This window comes from Microcebus murinus, chromosome 17 (genome assembly GCF_040939455.1).
Source record: "Microcebus murinus isolate Inina chromosome 17, M.murinus_Inina_mat1.0, whole genome shotgun sequence".
Lineage (NCBI taxonomy): Eukaryota > Metazoa > Chordata > Mammalia > Primates > Cheirogaleidae > Microcebus > Microcebus murinus.
The window spans coordinates 14,269,123-14,296,522 of NC_134120.1; the positions used below are offsets into that span (position 1 = coordinate 14,269,123).

Below are 27,400 nucleotides of genomic sequence, written 5' to 3' on the forward strand. Positions count from 1 at the left end.
TATACATCCTGTTTGTTTTAAAAAGAGGAACATCTTATGTATTATTTTATTTTGGGCAGAAATACTACCATAGGATAATGAAAATGATTTCAATCCATGAGGTCTTTTTTCAACTAATTCAAACACACATATGTATGTGAAGATACTGAATGTTCACAATGGGATTTCTCCTCTCTTTACAAGAGGAGGGATTCTTGTCTTTCTTATTTACTAATGTTTCCCAATAAAAGTACCTGACATTTAACAGGTGCTCAATACTTTTTATTAAAGTAAGGAAAACAACAAATACAAGAATAGACTTGGGTGTGTATGTATATGTTTTTATCAATGAACTGGATCCTCTTTCATCATCTTACAAAGCTTAGAACAAGAATTAAAAGTTTGTTTTTTTTTTAAATATATCACTTTTACCATTCCATTTTTTATCTTTAGCAGGAGATTTTTAAGTTTATCTTTATGTTTACAGGTAATATGCAAGTTCTCACTGAAGTATCATAAATCCTTCCCAATCCTTTCAATTTCATCAATCAGATAGTCAACATCTGTTTGTCTTGTGGCAGGATTAGAAAAGACCATTCGAAAAAAATTTACTTTGTCTCCACATGGCTGGTAGCTTATCATAGCCGTGCCTTTTGCTATCATCTGTGCCTTAATCTTCGGAGCAATCTGTGTGAAAATGCAATTGTTATTAAAAAGAAATTTTACAAGTAGAAATACTTCCATATTCCAGATGGCTACATAACTATCGTTAGCTTCAAGTAAATTGTAGTCAATTTAAAATTGTTGGGTAATTTTTAAGAAGGGGCTTACTACAAAAAAAAAAAAAAAGCAGCATGTTTTGCATTCAAATCACAGCTCTTATTACTCCATGATTTATAATTACCAAACATGAAATAATACAAGTGTGCTAGAATGCATTAAAGAAAAACGTGGCATTTTCTTAAATTTACAGGGCAATTCAAATAGAAGTGCCTGGGAAAGAGGTAAAATGAAACAAGGAATACAAAAATAGTGGTATGTTTTAGTATGATGACTTGCATTATTTGAATCATCATTATACATCTTGAGTTTTTCTACAAAATCACAGTTTTGCCGCAAAATACGGTTTCTTTGTAAATTTCACAGAGACAAGCTCTAATTATCTTGTTCAGCTCCTAAAATGACACTGTGCAGGTGGCTTTGGATTGCATTAGTACATCTTTAGGCTATTTTTATAGGGCAAAATAGCATTAATACTTGAGAACCACAAAGAGGCATTTTATAACTACTCAACATGCACCTTTTCTCAATCTATTCCCACACAATTTACCTGTAAAATGCTACAAATGGCATGCATTATTTAACTTTCCCACAAGTCTGGCAGTGCAGGAATGTATATATGTAATTTTCTTCTATCTTTCAATACCCAAGAAATTTCTTATTTGATATCCTTCCCTATTTAATAATATAATTAATCATCATGACCATGGTATACTAGATATCAGTTATTGTCTACAATATCATTAAAAATTGTTTTATACAATGGTGATATAGCACATCTTATATTTTCCTGGTTAGAGCTGGAACCCATACTACTAAGTGAAGTATCCCAAGAATGGAAAAACAAGCACCAGATATATTCTCCAGCAAACTGGCATTAACTGAGTAGCACCTAAGTGGACACATAGGTACTACAGTAATAGGGTATTGGGCAGGTGGGAGGGGGGAGGGGGCGGGTATATACATACATAATGAGTGAGATGTGCACCATCTGGGGGATGGTCATGATGGAGACTCAGACTTTTGGGGGGAGGGGGGGAAATGGGCATTTATTGAAACCTTAAAATCTGTACCCCCATAATATGCCGAAATAAAAAAAAATTGTTTTATAGTCTTCCCTTGCTTTTGATCCAGGAATACATACAGAACCCTAAAAGGAACATTTCTCAGTTAAGTAGTTTGTGTGTACCTCTAGGAGCCAGCATGCTAAGTCAGTATAAAGATGACTCTCACTAATTCTCAGCTGGTGGTAATTACCCTAGTGGAAGAAGACACTTATATGTTTAGAAAAAAATTGAGAGCTTCACTTGATATTTGCCTCAAACGATAAAATATTTACATAAAGAATATTCTAAAAAGGAAAATGAAAAAAAAAAAAACCTCTATTTTCTCTTACAACTTACAAGCTCAGTGAAATTTACTGATGATATAAAAAGTTGATGCCCTTAACACATTAACTGCCATATGAATTGTATTTAACCCATGTTAGTTTTGAGCCCACGGCCTCATGAAGCATATGTAACTCACACATCTCTTCACCTTGGGAGCCACACGAACTATTTTTCAAGTTGCATATAACTCACACACAGAAAACAATAAAAAGTAACACATTTTTCATTAAATTAGAAAGGATCATTTTCTTTTTGAAGTTTTTATTCTGTTCGTAATAAAACACTGTGGCCCCAAGGAAAAATTTTTATTTTCTAATGTGGCAGTCTTAAACACTACTATCTGGAAATTTATGTTCAACTTATCCTAGGGCACCTCAAATTACCTAAAATAAGTGGTTGTAATATCATTATATTTCCAAAAGTGGTGGTGATATTATGAAATAAATATTTTGATGCATGCTTAAGGTTAGGTAAAAATTAACAATAAATATAAGGATAAATAGCATATAATGGTGGTGATGTCCCTTTTAATTATTAAGGTAAAGACAAGATATCCCTATTATTATGATATTCATTTGAATTTTTTCGGTATTATTAGTGTATCTATAATAAAATATCTCTCATATTCTTGCATTGATGACCTATGATAAGTATTTCAAATTTGGTAACATTTCACATTTCTCTAAGTACCTCTTCCACTGCTTTTTAGAACTGTGGTTATTTATATTCTTGATTCTCTCCCACTAGGCCTTCTAGCCAACATAAGACAGGGATTCTGTCTTATTCCTTTTACACCCTCAACTCCTATTGGAACACCTGGAAATATCAACTAACGAATGAATTAACAAAAGGATAGGAAACACAGCTGCTTGCACATTAGGCACTCAAATACTTTTTAAATTTATAACTGATGACTGAATTAATTTGAAAAATGACTGATGGGTTGAGATTTTAGACATTCCTGCACAATTTTTAGACCAGGAACTTGGGACCACTTGACCACCATACACTAACCAAACTAATCAGACACATCATTTAAAGGCAATATTAAAGTTAAAATTAAGAATGCCACATACAAAAAAAAATATTGAAAAAGCAAACAACACTTACCTTTTGTAGTTCTTGATCTCTTTCAAACCCTTCTGGGATGAGGTTAAGTCTTGGTGGGAAATACCAGAAGCAGACATTGGTGAACTCAGGCTAAATCAAAGATAAACATTTTAGAAGTATCCTTAAAGCCCTAACTAATTTTTTAGTGACTTAATTATTTCAGAGTATTTTAATTTATTTAACTTAATTTTTATGTACTTAAAAAAAGTTTTTTTGAGGGCATGATACATGTCAGGCACTGGATACAGAGATGAAAGTAATAGCCACTGTCCTCAGAGAGTGCCCAGTCTGGCATGGGCTCTGTTGCTTCTCTGACAACCTCTCCTATCATAATTCCTGATGATTTTCATATATATGTAGATCATCTTCCCAATACTTGGCATATCAATTCCTTCAAATGTCTCCATTCATCCATCCCATGACTACGACTTCAAGGATTTTAAACATATAATAATAGTGCCAGTTTTATATTGAGAAAGATCACTGAAATTGAAGTGTGGACAAATGATTAGAGAGAAGACTGAAGAGAGGAGAATATTAGTACATAAAATGTCATAGTCACACAGGAGAGAATGAAGGGGACTTCACTAAAGCAACAGCTGTAACATAGATCAGTGTTTGCATTTCCAAAATCTTCAAGAGAGAGAATTGGTCAGCAGGATGACCAATCATAGGCTTTCGAGATGAATCCAAGGTTTCTGGGTTTGGTGACTGAATAATGCCTTTCCCATAGATGAAGGAAAGAATAGAACTTAAATCAATTATCAAAGTTTAATTCACAGAGGAAAATAAACAGATGATGGATTAAAAACAAAAACAAACTACTTCTAGTTTATACTTAAAACTGAGGGAGACACAATAATTAAAATAATAATATAGTCAGAGAGAGACAATTTAGAAGATTAAAAAAAGGACCTTTGTTTTTTAACAGTTACTCTTACTAGTATGACTTAATGCATGTCAGTGGAAGGTTGACTGGGCCCTGGGGAGAAAGATGGACATATGGTGTAATGCTAGCAAAAATTTCCAAATTTTCACTAATATCTACATAGTGCCTTAATAATGATTTACCAAAGATTATCATATAATTTAAAACTTACCTTCTCTTATATTATCTACTGTCCAGAAACCTAACTTCATATTCTAACATACAATAAAAAAGCTAAGAACAATCAAATTATTCTTAATTCAGTGCCAGAGAAGTCATAAAAGCAGTTAAAGGCAAATAGTTTTATTGCTTTAAAAACTTAAAAATTGAATATAATCATCAACTTAAGTCCTTTTGGACTGTTTACCTATAGGACATAGAACTTAAATGAAAAGGGTTTAAAAATTTAACTGATTTGAACTTAGGTAAAATAAAATAATTGTGGTAATTGTTGAATATACTTACATTCTCTCAATGTATGCGATAAGAGAGAGATTCAGGTAAAAATACTCAGGAATGAAAATACAGATCTATTACATTATCTCACTAAAAAAAAAAAAAACCACCTTGAGTCCTTACCTCTGCATCAAATACAAGTTTAAAGTTATCTTTTTTCTTTAAAACCTTATAGAAGTATTTTGCAAGTTCCATATATCTGTTGATTTCTGCCTCAAAGCCACAGGTTCCCTGTAATTTTAAAACAAAGCAAATCAAAGTCTCAATTCAAGTAAGTTAATTTAAATTACATTGAAGAAGTTCCCAAAATTTATTCAATTTGCTTTAATATACATATTTAAATGAAGAATATGTGATTAATTATTATCTCACTAATAGTAGGCTTTATCTCCTACCACGAATTTGTATTTATATTTTCTTAGCCTGCTTTTACCCCTTACTTTGTGTCAAATTCCAGGCATGTTATTAATACTTAGCTTTTCTAACCTTCAGTTGCTGGGATCTACAAACATTTGCTAAATATTTTTACATGAGTTTTTGTTTGTCTATTATGTAGTACAATTTTTAAAAATTACATATAATGATGTTAGGAATAGGAGAAATACTACAAATAAAGCCCTTGGCATACTTGCAGCCATAGTGTATTTACAAACGAACAATTGTTGAGTTTCTGCTATAAACAACACACGTAGGTTAATGCTTTACACACTTGATTTTATTTATTCTTATAGGAACCCCATAGAAAAAATCCCTTGGTATTTCAGATGTTTTCATGGCTCTAAGTACTGTGTACAGTTATGCATTGCTTAACTATGGGAGGCATTCTGAGAAATGCATCATTGGGCGATTTTGTCACCATGCAAACATTATAGAGTGTATTCAAAACAGCTTAGATGATGGAGTCAGGCTATATGATATGGCCCATTGCTCCTAGGCTACAAACTTGTACAGCATGTTACTGTACTGAATACTGTTGGCAATTGTAACACAATGCTACATATTTGTGTATCTAAACATAGAAAAGGTATAGTAAAAGTGTGGGATAATAATCTTATGGAGCCACCATCATATATGGTCCCCTGTTGACCAAAAAGATGTTCTGCAGCACATGACGATATAGGCTGATGACCCTTTCACTAATATTTTTAGCTGAGACTTCATCTCTGAACCTCAGACTCATATATTCAAATACCTATTCAAATCTCCACTTTGACTAATAAACATTTCAAAATGAGATGTCCAAAACTGAACTCTTGATGATTCCATATACAGTTAGTTGCTCCTACAGTTTTCCCAGTCTCCAAATATGTCAGTTCTATTTTTAAATTGCTAAAGCCCAAAACATTGCCATTGTTCTCACCCTTGACCCTCCTCTCTTTCTTACACTCCACACCAAATATGTTGGCAAATTTCACTGGCCTTACCTTCAAAATGTAATTAGAATCTGATTTTTTTTAACATAATCACTCTCACTACGCCAGCCCAATCACTGTCTCCTACATTATTGTAACTGCTTCCTAACTAATCTCTTCACTTCTTTCCAGGCTTCAGCTGCCCGTGTTGAGAGGATGGTATTCACACTTACTCTAGGTTTATCCAGTGTAAAACCTTTCCAACCCTATGATGCGATACTTCTGTACTGAACCCTTCTTTGTGATCAGGGTTAGCTTCACGAGTGTACACCCCATACAGTCACACAGGGCCCCATACTCCGAAGGGTTTCCTGTTAATTGAAAGCTCTGCGGTCATTATTCTGAAATTCTTTAAAATTTTATCTTGGACTTGTGTTTTGTAAGTGAAATCCAATGGAAAAATGAAGCATGAACATGAGTCAAGGATGTACATGCAACATACATGTCTTCCATTTTTTGTCACCTCATTCACACATAGCATTGCAATACAACATATGATAAAATTCCAGTGAATTCATGACACATGGGAGCTTAGTGACATTGAATGTGAGTACTAGGTAAGCATGGGGCTTCTAAAACACAGTAAGTGGAAATGCTAAGAGTCCCAAGAGGACACCCTTTCTGTTCAAACTAGAACTTGTTCCAACACAGACGGAAAGTAGTGCTGTTCTAAAAACCATTAACAGTTAAGGAATCCTTTCATGTTCTTTCTTACTTGTGTTACTTCCCTGTGTTAACTATGCTCACTCCAATCTAGCCATATTTACCTCCTGTTGTGCATTAGGCACAGCAGGCATGCCTCGGTCTCAAGGCTTTTAAATTGAGTTTCCTTTTAGCTACATTTCTCCTAAATACAATGTGAATTCTGCTTTCTTGAGATTTTTGCTAAAATGTCACATTCTTATTGGCAATGACCAATGTAATTAACACTAAAAACACTTACTCCTAGGACTCCTTATCCTTTTTCCATGCTTTATTTTCTCCATAGGAAATAGGGATATATAGGAATGGATCTATCTAGCTAAATGATTCATATTTGTGTGTATGTATATGTATCAAAATATCATAAGATCATATCAACTTATGGTCAGACCTCAAGCTCTTACAATTGTGAACAAACATTGACTTGGCAAAGGCACTGTTAGTCTTTGAAATGTCTAAGAACAGGTATGACTAAATATCAGTGAATTAGTTTCTTGAGATAACCATTTTAATATTTGATATTACACCAGATGTTTTTCTTTGAGGGCAATTGGTTCAGGGGAAAGCTGTAAGTAGTTAAAAAATAAATATAAGAAAAACGTATAGAAAATTTAAAAGAAATTATTGATAAAGAATGTTCCTATTTCTGAATAAATGAGACTAAGGATCACTGAAGTAATGTCTATAGAGCTTATCACATTCCAGGAATTTTCGATAAAGGACTTTTTGGTGGCATTCATGCATGTTGAATTGACAATAAAAAGTATCAGGGCATGTCCATATTTTAAATGCATTTTTAAATTTCTTGAAAAATATCTACAAAGATTGAATAGCAAAAAAAAAAAAGGCACTTGTATCCTAAACTTTATGAAACTCTGTTAGCTTAGATCCTCCTAAAAGCAGACACCAAGATATTATTAAAAATGCAAGAATTTTATTAGTCGAAGTACCTGTGTAAAAGACAGTGTGGAGGGAGCGTGTTTGACAGAGAGTTCATCAGACCACGAACAAATTTGACCCAAATAAAGGGCAGGTGAAGGGGATGTAGGGTAGCAGCATTCTTGACTACCATGAAATTCAAGGAAGATTGAGAAAGGCCACTGGGATATCTTCACACCAAGTTGGCTAACCAAAAAGTCTCCTTTCTCCCAGGAATGGGACCATATTAGAATCCTTGCCATGTTCAGTCAGTGGCTTAGAATAACCTTTGGGAAGCATAGCCTTGGGGCAAACACAATGGTGGATTTAAGAGGAACAGATGGAGCTCAGACAATTAAGTTCCCTGCAGCATTCTCATGGCCACACAAATTTATTTTGTGAATCCAAAAACCAGTCCAATCTATGTAAAAAATCCATCCCAAAGGAAGCTTTTGCATACATAATTAAAATTTGTGGAATCATATTTCTATATAAAATTTTTCGCTTATTTTTATAACCTATTATAGTATTTTACATAATTAATTATATTTATAAGAAATATAAACTGTATTAATTATGGCTCCTCCTTTACCATCAATGAAGTATTTATTATGTAATTGGAGCATATGAGGACAAAATAGAATTTTTGCATTTATATCTCTAGATTTGCATTTAATTCCCATTTAAGGTGACTCACATATTAAATGTTTAAATATTTAATAGTTATAAAGCATGCTAACAAACTTTCAAGTCAATTCCTGCCTTTCAAGCTCACCATGGATTTTTTTACCTGAACCTGATTTCCAGTGTATAGGAATGCATCAATCAAGTCAATTTTATAATAAAGCCAAACATGGTGGTCCAAGTAACAGTTCTCTTATGGTCCGCTTTAATCCAGACCAAACTTACATATCTGTATCTTTTGAACTGCAGGTTATAGCTCATTAATGGGTAATAGAACCAATTTAGCGAGTCATAACCAACTCGTCTTTCAATAAAATAGAGTAGAATTTTCTTTCTGAAACTTGTTTTGTTACATTTTGTGTGTGTATTATTAGACCAACATAAAATATATTTCTTACTGTGTGTTGTGTTAGAAAGTTTGAATGTCACTCTTTTATTGCATAAAGGAATAGATGAACTATATAATCCTTGAGATAATCATATGTATAATTTCTTTTAAAAATGTTTTTATAAGTATTAAACATTTGTGAATTCAAGGTTGAACCTCATGACAATTATCTAGGTATACATACTCTGATTTAAGCTAAGTCAAGCATAGGGTTTGACTGGCAGCTAAGTGATGTAAGAATTGATACGCTCTTACAAAAATTGAAGGGGTTCATGAAAATATATACATAACTTTAATCTGTACAGAAGCAGATTGAGGGACATTAGATTATCAGTGTTTTATAGATCTACACAAGGCTATAAGGCTGCAAAAATTTGAGATTGAAAGATTTTTAAAGCAAGTTTACCCAAATGTCCAAATTTCCTATTTAAAAATCTTTAGGAAAAGAACTTATAGAATACGTATCTTTGAAAAATGAAAATTATCAATGAAATCTACAAGATGACATGATTAAATGTCATCCTGGTTAACTGATTAAATGGATTCCTATATCAGAACTCTGGATATATACCAGGTTGTTGATGGATGCTTTCTATGAAAAGCATTATCTCTGCCTTTAGAATAGTGGATTTCTGACAAAAGAAATGACTTCAAATTAAGTAGTATGGTTAATAATATGTTAAAGATGCTGTTAGTTCATGTCAAAACTTTCATCTGTATGGAATCTAATGTCTGTCTTTCTAGAGAGAACTGGGAAGGGGGTGACAGAAATAACTTTCTAAAAGCATGTCAATTATTTAAGCTAGGGAAAACTAAAGGCAGGGAGAGGGTGCAGAACATATAATCCTTGCTATGTAATCCTTGCTGTGCATCTGTTGACCTTGACTCTAATGTAGATTGGACATCCAGGCAATAAATAAGCATTCACATCTGAAAAATCTACATTGAATTCAAGTGACTTAATTATACTTATTTTTATTAGTAAAGGAAATAAAACTGTTTTTAAAAAGTTGCTAACAAATTTTTATGTTCCTAATATATTTTTATTCCTGAAATTTCATAGAGCACAAGGTAATGGTGAAACATGTCCAAAAAATATTTTTCACCTCAGTTAGACTTTTGACCTGAGACACCAAATTTGCAATTTGCAATCAGAAGTGCCATGGTTTTCTAGAGATATGCTTAGAAAATAATATAACTTTAAAGTAAAATATAATATATAAAAATATGTAATTTGGGGTTAATAGAGTTTTTAAAAATTGAATAAATATAATATTCTATACTTCATATTCAAATAATTAGGACCTAAATAACCATAGATTGAATAAAAGTAAATACACTGATAATGAAAGTGTCATATATTTGGAACAGATCTTAAAAATTAAAGGACCACGAAATCTATAGAATTTTAATTATATCCATTTACTTATATTTACACTATTTCCATGTGACCAAAGTCATGCAATATGAGTTAAGAAATGAGTCTGTGACTTTGATCATTTTCCTGATTCATATCATATGACAATGACCGTAATCATAGCTAATTATGATTGAACTCCTGACACCATCATTAGCTTTCATATAATGGGCATAGGACATGAATATGTAATGACTATCTTAATATTAACCATATAATTGCAAGAAAATTATTATTAATTATGCTTGACATTTGCCCACATTCTGATGATTTCCATACATATTTCCTTGTATGCACTTTTCTCTATTGTTCTTTAACATCATCATTACAAAATAAATTTTAATACCATCCCAATCACTTTTGAGTAATTTGGTCCCTCAGTATTTACTTCCACCTTTTAAATTTAGTAGTTTCTGAAAAGATTTTTTAAGTTCTGAGGCTTTTCTCTCAAACAGCATTTAAGAATGAAAACCACACATGCTTTCATTAAATTGATTTGTTTCTTCACAACTTTGTAAAGCTAAAATTTAAATCATGTGTTATAAAAGAGGTACCAAGATGTCCCAAACTCAGTAATACAAAATAACATGATTGCATTTGATCTTGATTGAAATTAATTTGTAACAATGGCAACCCCTTAGATTTATATTTAAATTATAGCATTATACTTTTTACATTCTTATGTAATATTTAATTTAAACCCAATAACATCTCTATAAAAAGGTGGGTATAATATAATGGTACAAATGAGGAGCCTGAAGCTGAGAGAATTTAAATAATTTGCCTAGGTTCTTTGCATATTATAATTTTCTTGTGACATTTCTCAAGTTTTACCTGATATTAGAGTTATAAAAAGGATCAAAGATACCCAAGCTATACTTATTTTAAAGACAACAATGTATTTTTATATTTTTTAGAACTAGTAAGAATTAAATTTAAACTTATATTTATTTTGTAGAAACTTAGTCAAAGGCACATATATTGGGAGTGTTAATAGAAAAAGAAAGTACTGTGTGAGTTGCTTTAAGTTCAAGGAAATGGTCAGTAAATTGGCTATCCTCAAGCCTCATTAAATCAACACTCTGTCTATTCTGTTTTTATATTGGGCAGATGGATACAGTTGGGGGAAAACAGCCATGACAATTGGCGTTACTGCAAATTTCGGACCACAAATCTCAAGTAAGCAGTCAGTGCCTCACCCTAGTCTGACTAGTATACTCTGGTCAGTCCTCCATTTTCTAGATAAATTTCAGCCTCTCATCCAACTCATTTAACTTCACTTCTCAAAATTTCAACAAATGATCTTTTTCCTTACTCTGAAAATTCAGAAAGTAACAGAAAACAGCATTGTAGAACCAAGTATGGCAGCCTACATACTTGAGTACTCTGCTTTTCCTCTAGTTACAACAGATAAACTGTACCTACCTCCAGATAAGGTAAGCCCATCTAATTGTAAACCACATCACTTCTTTACCTCTTACCTAAAGCAAAGCATCCCTACCCCAACTTTTCATTTGCTCCTTGCATAATCATATTTTCCATTTATTGGGCCATTACCATCAGTATATGAGTATGCTACAATAAGTCTCATTTTTTTAAAACGACAAAACCAAAAACTCCCTTGGACATGCATCTCCTTCCAGCTTTCAGACTCTGTTTCCCTTGTAATCACCTCAAAAGAAATCCCTGCATCCATTTCTTCACTTCCTTACCTTCCATTCTTACACAATTGTTCTTATTGGGATCACCAATGAATGGCAATGCAATATTTAATATCCAATTCCCAGTTATCATTTCAGTCAAGCAATACACTGAGCTTGATATAGTTCTTTCTTTTCTGAAATGCTTTCTTCCCATGGATTCGGTGACACATCACTTAGTTATCCTTTTATATTTGGCCACACTTCTGAATCTTCTTTGTTAGATCTACTTCTCTTTGATTTTCATGTTTTTACTCTCATTTCTCCTTTCATTTCTACCTACAACCAGACTCATGACCTCAAATACTGTGTGCATGTAGATGATTCCTAAATTTATATTATCTTCCCGAGCTTCCAAACTGAACCATAATTCACTATTCAACATCTTCACTTTACTGCATAATAATAATTCAACATTAATAAAAAGAAACTTGATTAATTACTGTCTATAACATCATTAATTACTGTCTATAACATCAAACCCTCCAGAACCCTCCCAAAGGTAACTTGCACAAGGGAAGAAAATTTGGATTTTTTTGCTCACTGCATTCTTAAAACCAAGACTGCTGCCTGAATAAATAGTGCTCAACAAATTATTGTGAATGAATTGTTGACTTTCATCAAAACAGCTGGTGCATTGTTTCACACCAATTTAAATGTGAACTAGTCAGGCTGCTCCTGTAGTCTCCAGTTTTATTATTTCCTCTTTTCTTACAGCCCATTCATTTTACACACTTATGTATCTGTCTGGCTTCTGACAAAATTTAGAGATTCTTATCTTAGGAAGACCCTTACGGTTCATATGTTCTCTACTACCTCATGATCTAAAATGTCAAAATCTCAAATAAATAATGAAAGTCATTACATTCATCAGTTAAATTTTCTCTTTTTAAAATCAGCTCATCATAACCTTAAGACTTTAAAATTTTGATGCTTCTTTCCAAATGTGTAAATTAATATAAACTTTACCCCTTTTCTCTTTATTCCAATAAAAAGTAGAATGAGTAAAAATAAAGATGGCAAATTTATACCTTTGCTTTCCACATTAACCACAGCTTGAAGACATCAACATGTCGGCCACACTGAATAGTTTTATCCCCAGTGTCAAAGTCGACATTGTAGAGCTTATCTGGCTGGAAAAGATATCCAGCTTGCATCTGGTTGCATGCTTCCAGAAGGCCCTGAAAAAGGAAAAATATATCTAACATGTAAGTCATATGCATTTTAATAAGAAACATTTATTTTATTTAACTTATCATTTCTGCTTTGCGTGCAAATAGAATTTCATATATTTTATAATTAAAATGTTACTTTTTTCTGTTTTTGTGAGAGAAGGATTTATTCAGACTGTTGTACTCATTTGATGTAACAAAATGCTATTAATCTAAATATTCGTAAATAAAGTACCTGTATCTAGATTAGAAAGAAAAACAAAAAAGTTACTTTTCTGAAAATATTTGAGCATATTCAGTTGTTCTTTATATAGAACATGCAGATGGTATAATTGAATTAATACTTGTCTATTTTTCTTTAATTTTTCTTACATGCCTTTGAAGTTTTGCTGCTCTTTTGAAATTATGTGAATAGAATGTGATGAAGTTAATGAGAACTGAGTGCCTCATCCACTTCAACTAAACTCTCCTGTGAGTCAATAGTGTAGGTGTCAGTCAAATAAACAGCTCTGATGGCCTTAGTAGAGAATTAAAAAAAATCTGTACATTTAACCCATTCACATTTGGTTTTGTCCTTTTCTAGCTAGCCATTTCTTCTTATACCAAAAAAATGTTGAAAACATTCCTCCGCAGTGTTGAAGAATTGAAGAAACTTTACATTAAATGGTTAAGAAATAGTCACTGGAGAAAGACATGCTTCCCATCACCCGAATAAAGACAGACTTCTCCCAAAGTGTGTGTGTTGCATCAGCATAACAAAAGCTGAATTTGTTTGTATCGATAGTGTAATTTAAAGATACATTAAGCATAACATCTTCTGTAAGAAATAAATAACAATATATTTATTATGTGTTTTTATATGCTTGCCATTGCACAAATGTTACATCATTTGAGTCTCACAGAAAACCAGTGGCATAGAAACTATATAATTTTTACAGATTAGAGAAACTGAAACTTTAACATATTAAGTAATTTTCAAGGTCATATCTATCTATACAATGATTTGGGAGCCAACAAAAGGCAGTTTGACTTGAGGTTTATGGAAACTCAACATTCAAAGAAACTCATATTCTTTTTATAGGATAGATTTATGAATCTATGGGAAGGACCACAATGTGGTGGTTAGTATTGAAGTATTGGGGGAAGGAGCATAGAATTGATATCTTTAAAAAGGAAAAGACTTTATGCATGTATATCTTGGATGACCTCTTTAAACACATAAAACTTTTCTGTGTGGTCTACTTCAAACTCTCCTTTTCATTTTTTATTAGAGATTAATAAAATATTGTAAAACCATAGTTTAAAAATTGGTTTTAAAATATTTAAAACTATTTAAAATATTTTAAAACCATACAATCAATATGTTTTCTCTGATGTGATGATTAAGCTAATCATTAAGAAACATGTATTTAGAGCACCTACAAAATACAGCACAAGGTTCTGAGACAGTAGATTTGTGGTGAAGAACAGGTGGAAAAGCTCTGCCCTCATGGAATTTATAATCTGGGTCATAGGAGGCTGGTGAGTAAGGCCAGGGCTTGGCAGTAAACAAAATTTTGCAGATGTGAATGTCAAATTACACCCATAATAAATGCTATGAAGGAGTTTTCATGGTATTATAAAGAAATACTCTGGTCTGAGGGTCAAGGATTCCATCTAGCGGAGAAGTCAAGAACGGCTCATGAATAAAAAACATTTTTGAGCGCAGCAGAGGTTTAGGAAGAAAGATGTTGGGGGGAAGTTGGAGGAGTGAAAGTTGAGTCAGATTATGACAAGTGGAGGAGAAACATTTACTGAGGTCACAAGAGAGCAAGTTGTACTATGCCTTCAAGGAAGTCAGAGGATGTGAAGAAAACAAAAGGAAGCCCAAGATGAAATGAGAGTGGAGAAAGGCATGGGCTACACCTCCCGCATCCACCAACATGGTGCACATGGTGCCTTTTCTCCACACTATCACCTGTGCTTATCTTTTGTCTTTTTGATAATAGCCATTCTATAAGATAATAGTTGTGAAGTGATATCTTATTATAGTTATAACTTTCATTTCCCTGATGATTAGCAATGTTGAACATTTTTTTCATCTACCTGTGGCCACTGTATTGTTAATAACTGGGTTATGAATGATCAGGTTTTCTATAGACCCTATTATGGTCTATTGCTTCATACCAGATCTTATCTACACATTGGGTACTACCTGTTCACTGTAGTCATTTGATTTTGTGACACCTCAATTACCCAGTGACTACTACTTAAAGATAAAGTGGGCAGGATTGGTTTTCCTCAACAAGGCAAAGTGTGCTACACTATTTTTAATTCCGTGAGGCCATCATTTTTTTTGTTTGTTTTAAACATTCTTTAAACATTCACAATGAAGCTAGTCATTACTAAGATATCCTTTATGTCACTTCTTAAAAATAGAAATAATTTACTTTTTCCCGGATCAAGATAGCAGAGCATTGAAGAGGGACACCCATTAGTTTGTGAGGATTCCAGGTCACAGAGTTGGCCCTAGATGATAAAACAGCTCCAGTCAGTGATCACAGTCCAATGCCAGAGAAAAGAAGCCAAAACAGATCCTTTTGCCTTCACAAAGAATGCCCCAGGTCTTACCTTTCAATGCCACTGAGTTTATAGGAATAGTTTCTGGATAGCAGCAGTCCACCTCCCCAAGCTGCCTACAACCAAAACAAAGGACATGTGCTCTTATGTAAATTATTTCTTCCTAAGTCACACCAAGTATTTTTTCTATGTTAAAGCTATTTCAAAAGTTGATGAAGAGTTAATTGTTATGCTAGATGATTTTAAACTTGACTATAATTATCCCATTTATAAGAACAATACATTTTAAAATTTTCCTCCTATGAATTCTCATTATCTATTCATGACACGGTAAAGTCCTAGGCTCTTAATTAATTTGAGGAGATACCTTCTGCATAATTTTCAAAGACAGATTTTAAAAGTTGGCATCCAATTTGGCAATACTACAGAAAAAAGGAAATTTCCATTATATTATATAACTTTAGATTTAGTCAACTCTAATCAAAGCCAAAGACATTTTTGGTAGAAGTCACTGTACTAAATTAATAGAAATAAAAGGTTTTTTTAAAAATTTCCTTAATAGATATTAATAAAGAAATGTTTATTAGATTATTAATAGATTAAAATTTCCTTAATAGATATTAATAAAGAAATGTTTAATGGGCCAAATCTTATTTCAATTTCAAATCATTTTGAACTATTTCTTCACATTGATATTCTAAATTTTGGGTTAAATAGTGATAGAGATTTAGATTTTTAAAAATCACTTGATATATTTTTAGCCCTTTTCATGGTGTATTAAATCCACCTAAACATAACTTACACAAATAACACTATTCTTTTTCTGCATTTATTCATTATAAAAATTAAGTTATAGAGAAATTCTTTTACTTGCCTGCATTGCCTAATAAGAATCTTTAAGGATCATTTGTAGGATTCATGTTTTTAAAAGAAGAAATTATAGTTTAAACTAAGGGAGGTAACTTACATCCACATGCATCCAGAGTCTGTGCTTCTCACAAATGTTAGCGATGTCATGGAGAGGGTCGAAGGCTCCATACACTGTGCTCCCAGCCGTGGCACTGACACAAAATGGAATTTGACCCTGGTGATGACAAAGGCTGAATCATTCTCATATTCTCATGAAGTCCACAAGAATTACACAGGAACTTAACCTTTACATTTCAGGACACCAGGAAGCTGGGTGACTTTGATTAAAGATATTAATCAGCTAATAATTTCAAATATTCTAATGTACTAAAAACACAAGAGGAAGCAGTGGAATCATAAGACGAATTAATGTCTCTGCCTCTGAGTTTCATTTATTATTACTTTTGTCTAAATTTATTTTAAGAAAATAACACCAAAAAATAGAAATGGCCAAGTTCTATCATATAGAAAATACTCATATAACTTTTCATATTTAATAGAAACAATATTATTAGAAATACTGCAATGTTACTAATTACACCACTTCAATTTTATAAGGGATTTCCCACATTTGGGTGTTATTTTATGTTTCTCTGTAATTGTCAACTGTTTTCATTAATAAAAATAAAGAAAATAAAGATTCATTTGCATGTTAAATATAAAAGTGTAGACGTACCTTTCTTTTAGCTTGTAATATATTTTTCTCTAATTCAGCTGGAATCATCTTTCCTCTTAAAATGCAAATACATATTGATTTATTATGAGTGAATATACATATCAGCTTTATAAATTAGAATAATAAAATGCATGCAAGATTATTTAAAAAATTAGTTTTTAGTATTTCCTATTTATAGGTATTAGGTAAATGTTCAATTCTTTTAACTGTTTGAATTAAAGAATGCTTAGTTTACTATTCAGCCACCTTAAAATATACATTACTTACTAATCTTTCTAGGAAAGATACAGAAGGTAAACTTTCTTTTGACCTTTCTCTCTCTTTCTTTTTCTCTCTTCCTTCATTCCTTTCTTCTTTTCTTTTTCTCCATTATTTATTTAAAGTTATTAAACTTTAATTATAAGATAAATACCTCTTGATATCATAATAAAAATTTCAGGTATCCAAATTTGAGGGGAATAGAATTGGCATGAATTAAAGTGGACTGACATTTCTTCACAGAAAATTTCCATGGAAAATTAAAGCCAATATTTTTCTACTCAAACAGCTATGAGACTAAAAGCCAATATACTTAGAGACAATTCATTAAAAAGATTCCTATTAAAGTCAGCACTAAGATAAGGATGCTTACTATCTTTCATATTTTATTTTTTTCTTAAAAAAATGATAGATAAAATAGGAAAAAATCCTAATTGAAGTACATGTTTGTATGCTCGAAATACATAAGGTTATTTTTGGAAATAATGAGAAGGTTGAGCAAGTTAGGTGGTTCCAAAGATAAATTATATTTCTATTTTTTAACACTAATTATTATAAATAAATAAGAGAAAAATTCTATTCATAATACTAGGAGCAACATAAAACATCTTGGGGAGGCTATTCTCAGAAAACATGCAAGGGACTATATAAGGAAAACCAAACGGCTTGAGATAAATAAAATGTATTCAATAATACCCTTATAAAAATATATTTGCTAGATTTTTTATATTCATATATTTTATATTTTAGAATTTCTAAATATATAAATATTTCTTACAAGCCACTAAGAATTAATGAACCACCAATTTAAAAATGGGCAAAAGACATGAATGGGCAATTCACAGAAATATACTTTGGCAAGTCAGTATATTAACAGATTTTCATTGTTTTGAACAACAAAGAAACATAATTTTTGTCTATCAAATTTACTAAGTATAAAAAATAATATTTGGATTATACATTGTAGATAAGGGTATCAATTAACTAAAAAATGTTTAAAGGACAAATGAAAAAATTTTTATTGAGTTGTAAATGCAGACATACTTTGACCCAATAATTGACTTGTAGGAATTCATATGAGAGATATTCATATAAAGATATTCAAACATATTTATATAATTACATTTATTTAAGCATTGCCCTTACTACTAAAATTGGGGGGAAAACCCATAAGTATATTTTTAAATAAGACTTGTGAAATCATGTTATATTTGTAAAATGGAAAACTCTGAAGTATCTACAAAACAACAAAGAAAATCTGTATGAATTCATGGGACAAAATTTCCAAGATATATTATAAAGCCAAAAAAAAAATCAAATTACAGAATACAAGACAGAATTGATGTATGAGTACATTTGATATGCATAAAATTGTCTTCCAGAATATATGTAATATCTATAAATTGTTTATTTCTAAAGAATGGGATTCAAGGAAAATATATTTTCACTCTGTACTTTCCTAACCCAATTTATTTTTTACCTCCAAACATCATTAGATTCATAATTTAATGTATTTTCAAAAACATAAAATAAGGAACAGATATGTGGCATTACCATTTATATAAGGATATATTTAGTAAATGAATTTTAACATTAGGATAGATAATTTTAGTGCTTCTTTCATAATTACTTCTTGTTAAAATTTAAATGAAACTAATCTGGGTGGGTATTCTTGCAAAAAATTGGAATAATAAGAAAGTTGCAACTTAATCTGTAAAGCACAATAACATTTTGGGGAATATATTAAGAAACATACCTTTCATCACATTTTACTTCAATTACATTATCAATTCCAATACCAAGGATTGCTGCAGCTTTCTTTACTGAATAATGACCCTTGAGCAAAAATAAAAGTAGAAAAGACATGAAATCTCCTGCATTAAATCACTAATAACACAATAGTACATTTGGGGTATATATGCATAGCTTTGAGTGGGCTTTGCATGCATATGCACACAGGTCCCAAGGCATATTTTCAGTTCCTCATCATGACATTTGTTGAGATCAGGAAGGCTGTAACACCTATTTCTAGAAGGCACTGCCACAGAATAGAACTCTTCACAAGCCATGAGTGAGGGGGTTGAATATTCTAGTTCTCTGTATCCACATGAAACCACGTCATTTATAAATTTACAACTTATATGTTTACTATGGAATATTACTCAATTCTAAGAAATGATAGCGAGCTAGCACCGCTTATATTATCCTGGATTAAGTTTAAGCCCATTATCCAAAGTGAGGTGACACAAGATCAGAAAAATGGGCTCCACATGTACTCGCCATCAAATTGGCACTGACTGATTAACACTATGGTGCTCAAATGGTGGTGGTGTTCACCAGGAATTCGGGGGTTGGGGGGTAGACCCACATCTGAGGGATGTGGTGAGCATTGTGGAGGGAAGGGCATACCTCTAACCCTTGCTAGGTAGGGAGAGGCAAAGATACAAAATGTAACCAAAATGTTCCTACTTTCATATTTTCTTGAAATAAAATTAAAAAAAAAAAAGAGAGATACTCCCACGTTGGCCTCCCAAAGTGCTGAGGTGACAGGCGTGAGCCCCCACACCTGGCTCATTAATTAACTTTTAAAAAAGAAGTTTCAATGCTATGCATGGGAATGTAAGGAACATTAAAACTTAAGGAGATATCAGTGGATGTATTGTCAATATCTGAAACATGTGGCTTGGGCCTAGTCCATAACAATTCAGTTTTCTTTTCAACTAATTCCTTTGTTTTTAACTGGGAAGATAAAACATTAATCATATTTTTGTTCCCTTTATTCAGTGTTAAAAAGAGCCACTAAATCTTTGAACTTTTTACAACTTATTTTTTTGGTGAAGAGAGCATAGTGCTTTATATTTATAATCACACTTTTTCCTGTTAGTTTCCCATAGGTTAAATTTAAACTTTAATCTTAAATTTGAACTATTTCTGCTGCTTATCTCTAAGCCTGTATATTTTTTGGAAAGTCATTTTCTCCCTTTATAATATTAATATTCAGATCCAGACTCAGATTATGTGAATACATTTAATGTTACCATGATATTCTGAGTCTTTATTTTATCAGGTGACCTTAAAAGTTGGAAAAACCTAGATTTAATACTTACTTGTTGAGAAACAAATAATACAATACATGGAAGTGCGGTCATGCCTTTTGTTTTTATCTCTGGATATTGCTTATAACGAGCTACTAATATACCGTAGAGGTTTGATATACTCCCACCTGGGGAAAGAAATAGTGATTATTAATCTAATTCCAACTATTCAAAATCATGACAATTTGAGAGCTTCTTGAAACTAAAGTGTTGCTAAATCACTGATATTATTTTAAAATATCCTTCCTTGAAATTGCTGAGAGAAAGATCAATACAATTTCCACTTTTAGATTTCTGGAAGCTTTGCAGTTATAGCCAACACAATGGGTTATCTTTCAAAAATAACAGTATTAGTTGAAATACATCTTCAATGTCTTCGAATAGGTATTTTATCTAGCTAATAGAAAATTATTTTTTCCTACCAGGTGAAAATATTCCATCTGCCTCTGTTTCTCTCCAGCCAACAATTCCATACATTTTCTTGAGAAGAATTGTCTCCATGACAGTAAATACTGGGGCTATTTCATATGTAAACCTGTAATACATAGAGAGAAATTCAACTGTGAATTATATTACATGCAAAAGGAAAAATAAAATCATGTGCTAAATAAGATGACACACTCTTTAAATTCTATTGTAGACCGTGCAAGAAATGATTACATTTTATATGTTCTAAATCGCCTGTTCCAAATTTAGTATATTAGTTCTACAAAGAAAGTATGATAGCTTCCATTGTTTTGTGCAGTAACTGAGAATTTTTTTTCTACCTAGAGGAATTTTGAAAGTAATTCCCATCCCTTCATCATACTGCTAGAGTAAGAAAATACCCAGTTATCAAGAAAAAAAATATATGCGTATATATGTAAATATGTATATATGCACACACATAAATGTGCAAATATACATATAATTCACTAAATTATTTATACATATATGTGTCTAAGTGTATACATGTAGACAGAAACAGACATATTATCTAATGGGCAAGTTGGAGAGACAAAGAGCTGTAATATATAATATAATATAATATAATATTTTGCAGAATATAAAAGAGACAGAAAAAAAGCCTTTTCTAGAAATTAATTGATAAACATCCTCTATTTAAAGAGTGTACTTTGAGCAAACACAGCAAAAATGGACTAAGAAGTATATGTTTTCAATGACAACTGTGAAGCATGAAGATGGCACAAGACAAGAACAATGCAGGACCCATGATAGAATTCAGAGAGGATCATGCTGGGGACCCTCCTCTGAGTGGTGCCTTGAGATTAGAGTCAGCCCCTCTGAAAAAAAGAAGCTGAAATTTAAGAGGCTATAAGCTTTCCTCTGTGCGTACTATGTACAATAAACAATGAAATATTTACAATGGATTCTGAAATCAAAAGGTGGATTCGGTTTTTCTCCAGAAAGCCTTTTATTTGTCCTTTATGAGTTCTTATACATAGATATTGATACCAGCCACCAGTTCTGTGCTGCTTCAGATACTCTCAGCTTGTTCTGTCGCTACACCATTGGACATTAATCAAGCCCAGCCACCAACCCTGTGGCCACACACTTAGACACAGTCCTGAGCTAACAGTGTTTTGCCTCCCCTCATGACAGTAGTCACTGATCTCCCATCCAGAAGTTTCCCTTTTACCCTGAACCACGACAAGTCAGGGAATCTACCAGGAGTTCCAAGAATGCCCAAACATTAGATATGGGGATGTGAATGTTCCATAGTGTAATCCTTTGACCCTAAGAGACCTGGTTAAGGACAAATTATTTCCCCTTCTTCCCTACAGATGAACTGTTCTGAGGAGAGGTCATTTATGGGGGACATACATCCCAGGGTACCAAGCACCCATTGCTATTAAAATAGCAATATGCTGTGTAGGCCATTTTTATTTGCATTTCATATCTATAAAATACTAATTACTACCATGAACTATGCATCATCAAAATCTTAATGATAACTAAACAGTTAAAATAAACCTCCATTTTTCCACATAGCAGTCTCTTCTCATAAATGTTTAGTTTTTGGTTTTAAAGTTTAAAGTTGTATCAGCTCTCTCTTTTTGATTGCTAGTTAAATTACATTAACAACTGACACCAACTATTCCTTTCAATTTAGTAGCCAATCATTTCCCTATCCCTTTCAACCTTAAAAAATACTGCTCTAAAATTAACTTTACCTCAAAACACCGCAACAGGATATCTAATTTTCTTATGGCCACAAGTTTTGCTATGGCAAAGGTTAGTGTTTTAAAAGAATCACATTGAAGTTGAATTTAACTTTTCTTTAAAAGTTCATTCTTTTCATCTTCAATAAGATTGAGGTTCTAATTTATATTTAGGAAGGTTTTCATATGTGTGTATGTGCATTTTAGACTACTATGTGCTGTGAGCTGTTTCAAGTAGTGTTGAAATGATTCCAAGCCTAGATTGCCCTAGCTCCAGTAATGTCTCAGGCTAATCTACTGAGCTTTACCCCATACCAGGGAATTAAGGTCCTGAAAGTTTCCAGACAGAGCATGTCCAGAGGACCAGGTAAACCTCAAACATGTCACACATGGAACATGTAGCAGCTCCTTTGCATTTCTCCCAGAGTGTCAACTATTTGGTTTTTTTTTTTTGTTTTTTTTTATTTTTGTTTTTTTTGAGACAGAGTCTCGCTTTGTTGTCCAGGCTAGAGTGAGTACCGTGGCGTCAGCCTAGCTCACAGCAACCTCAAACTCCTGGGCTTGAGCGATCCTTCTGCCTCAGCCTCCCGAGTAGCTGGGACTACAGGCATGCGCCACCATGCCCGGCTAATTTTTTATATACATATCAGTTGGCCAATTAATTTCTTTCTATATATAGTAGAGACGGGGTCTCGCTCTTGCTCAGGCTGGTTTTGAACTCCTGACCTCAAGCAATCCGCCCGCCTCGGCCTCCCAGAGAGCTAGGATTACAGGCGTGAGCCACCACGCCCGGCCAACTATTTGGTTTTGATATAGCAAGCATCATATCCAACAAAATGTAACTTCCACAATCTACATCTTTACTCTTGCTGATATGTGTCTAATATTCTCACATTTCTCAGGTGCAGAGGGATACTCACATGTTGGTATTTGCAGTGGCTGTCAACCATTCTCCTGCAAGTCCAATTATATCTAGCCCACTAGACAGCTGGTTAAAATAGCGAGGATGTCCTAGAAACAAAGACAAAAATTGCTAATGGGACAAAATAAAAACATAGCGCTAAGAAATGGTTAAATTTGATAGCAGCAGTTAACAGATACTCATGGATCAAGCAAACTTAAACAAATTATGTCATTCAGTAAACATTATTGAGCAACTGTCATATACAGGCACAGTCCTAATTATTGGAGATACAGTGGTAAACCAGATGGGCTCAGTTGCTACTGCATGGATCTTACAAACTGGTAGAAGAAAGACATAAAACAAACAATGACACAAATGTATCTAATTATAATTGTCATAAGTGCTACAAAGGAAAACAGTAGGTGTTATAAGTTTGTTCCTAGGGGATTGAAGGCAGCCAGGAGAGTGGGAAGAGGAAATCTCTAGAGAGGGTCTCTTGGAGGAAGTGATGTTTAAGGTAAGAGCTAAAATTAAGAATTGCCAGACAGAAAGAGTTAGAGAATGAACAAGCTGAAAAAGAGCTTAATATGCTCAAAATCATAGGAAAAGTCCTATGTCTAAAGTGAGAAGGTAGGGGATGAGGGTATATAAAACTACCTCGATGGACCAGTCAGGTAAGTGGGGGGCAAGCCACCTAAAAGATTAAATAATTTTCACTGAAAAGTTGTTTAGAATCTTTAAGCACTAGTTGACAAATTGAATAATCTATATTCAACTCAGTTTAGATTAATCTTCCCCTTTCTTAGCTCTCAGATTGTTCTTTTCACTGTTATATGACATAGTTTACAGATGACTTGCACCATAGTCCTTTGTGAGTTCTCCTTTTTTCCCCACTAGTATGTTATACACATTTCAACACTCCCTTTCACAAAGCACCTACATGGTTTCTTAACAAATAGGTGTTCAATAAATGCTTATTAAACTGGATGATATTGATGTCTGCAAGTTGTGGACTGTGATAGCAAAGTGTTCCTTTCTGTTATTTCTTTTCACTTTCTCACCATCTTTGTTTTTCCCCTCTGCACTTGAGATGTGTGGAGATGGAGATGGAAAAGTGGGAGGTGGGTCCTTACAGATTCAGTCTACATTTGCAATGCCAGACAAAGGAAAGAGAAAGAACTTTATTTTCACCTGTCAGAAGTGCCACTCAATTGCCCCACTATTTTTTCAGAACTACCTTTTGCTATTTTTATATCTAATCAAAATTTGTTTTAATTTCACATTTACTTTATATAACTGAATTTGAGCCCCCAAATATTTTTGACTCTTACAAGACTTTTATATTTTTATTTAATAATATTTTTTAATTATAAATATATTACACATTATAGGAATGCATAGAATACAAAACAGTACATACAAAACGGTGATTTTCTATGCATATATGGAATCCTACTTATCTATCCAACTACCTATTTATAATAAATACATTCTACAAATGATATTTACAAAGATATTTTAAAGTGATACAAAACTATCTTACAAAAGTTTTCATTATAAATAGGTAGTTATAGACACCTGTATATATGTATGCCATATATAGAGAGATTTATAAAATTAAAATATAAGTAAATAAAATTGAAATAACATTGAGCATATTATTTTGTGATATATCTTTGTACAAGGATCAATATCCTATGAAAAATTCCCCAGGACTTCCCTAGAACTTTAAATTGTAACATTGCATAGTATTTGCTTCAAAGGATATTCATAGTTTATTTAAGATAAATATAAAAACAATGATTCTTTATTTTTTGTTATTAAAATTAATACAGCAATAAGCATTTTCAAATGTAAATCATCTTGGTGCATTAATGTGGAAAATCAGTTTGATCTGAAGATAAAATATTTGTGGTGTTTGTAGTACTGGTATGTAAAAATATGTTATTACAACAATTCCCATTTATTTGAATTCTACCAAATATAAGGTATTATATACAAATAATTTATAAATATTAAAGCTATACATAAACATTTTCCCTGATCACATAATAAGAAATGAATAAACCCAGGAAAAAATAATGTATTTGGGCCCAAATTTTGTCTCTTTTCAATGACAATGTTTGTTCCAATACACTATTTATTAATAGTATAAGATATTATGAAAAGGAGTCCATAGAGCCTATATAAATATTGCTGACTCCTTAAAGTATCACTTTAAATGGTTAAGAATAAAGTTATAGTAATGTTAATTTAATCAGAAAACAATTTAAGAAATATAGGATATATATATTTATCTATCTGATAATTTTTTTTTTAATTTTTTTTTTATTTTGGCATATTATGGGGGTACAGATTTTAAGGTTTCAATAATGATAATTTTGATGCTATATATTTTATTGGTTTAGAAAGATAATCAATTGAGCATCGATTCTGAATATGATAAAAAAGAAATCGATAAATGAAAAGAATGATAAATAAAAATTATACATTTAGTTTCCATTTGAATGTAATTCTCCAAACAAAAATGATTTTATTTACTTTCTTGTCTTAATAGGCAATTTATATATGACAATATCAACTTGAAAATAAACTAAGCAGGTGTTTTAAATAAGAATGAATAAAATTGTGATCATTTTTCAACACAAATGTAAACTCAAAGCTATTCAGTCTATAATTTAGGACCATCAATTTGAAAAAAAAATCACCTGTTTTAACACCATATTTTAAGGTATCTGTGCAATCAACAAGTAATTGTTCCAGAGATTCAGGGACGTCAGACAGTTCTAAGTTAAACCCATCCAAACCTTCAAGGAATTGATGAGGATGATGAAAATCCAATATTTTACTCTTAACATCAAAGATTTTTTTGATGTAATGCAAAAGAATATCTACTATTTGTAGCAGAAAATATCTTGTTAAATCGTTGCCCTCCTTGGATGGCAACAAATCTAGAGAGAAAAGAGATTAACAGCAAGGTCAGTAGAGTGCCAAAGAAAATCTCAAAGGGATAGAGTTTTCATCATTAGAAACTAAAGATATTAAAGGGCCACGTCAAACAGCAAGTAAAGTAGCATTTTCCCAAATTCTATTAATAATCTTCATTCAATATTCCATTGTATAACAATTTTCAACCCAAATCAACCATTTTAGATTAATGTCAATTGGAGCAGGTGCCCCTTCAAGATCTCCTAGAGATGAGCTTTATTTGATAGTATTGCCACAAAACAATCCGTTCATTTTACTTCTGAAAGTAAGTTAAAGGATCATATCTTCAAGAAAATTGTAATTGCTACAATAAACACGTAGATCACAAGGCATTTATTAAAAAGAATAAGGAGTTACACTTGTTAATGACATTCATACCTGAAGCATAAACATTTGATAAATCCGTCATTACATTCTCAGTGTGACCTTCTTTTTTCACATGTTTCTCAGTTGATTGAAAATTATGAATAGGTTTTGTTCTCATCTGTTTATTATCTAAGTTAAAAAGTAAGTATTTTTGATTATTAAAATCTGTTGATACTGCATATTTACTGCTTTTATGTGTCATAAAATGGGTATCTCTAGCAAATTCATGATGATTGCAGCTCTTATTTCTATTCTCTTCTAATCTCTGGAAGATAGATGTAAACTGGAGATAAATATAAGAGAGGTATTAATTCTACTAAAATAATGTAAAGAACAAATGAAATGCTTCTTGATAGTTTTCTATCAGTTTAGTGTACAGGATTAAGAATACAATAATTCAAAAAATCATGTTAATCATAAATGACAATGCTTACTCTGTAATAAGA

At 32.2% G+C, this 27,400-nt stretch overlaps 1 protein-coding gene across 1 annotated transcript; it reads right to left on the reverse strand.

Moving 5' to 3' along the window:
* Positions 1-492: 492 nt before the first annotated feature.
* LOC105881691 (glutamate decarboxylase 1-like) lies at positions 493-26,997 on the reverse strand. Its single transcript, XM_012783500.2, has 14 exons — positions 26,967-26,997; positions 26,309-26,551; positions 23,617-23,707; positions 20,957-21,069; positions 20,547-20,662; positions 19,196-19,275; positions 17,182-17,236; positions 16,564-16,680; positions 15,648-15,712; positions 15,467-15,545; positions 12,897-13,046; positions 4,768-4,875; positions 3,261-3,350; positions 493-666 (listed from the first exon to the last, which is right to left on the reverse strand). The coding sequence occupies exons 1-14, from the start codon at positions 26,995-26,997 to the stop codon at positions 493-495; spliced, it is 1,512 nt and encodes a 503-aa protein (XP_012638954.2).
* Positions 26,998-27,400: the final 403 nt, after the last annotated feature.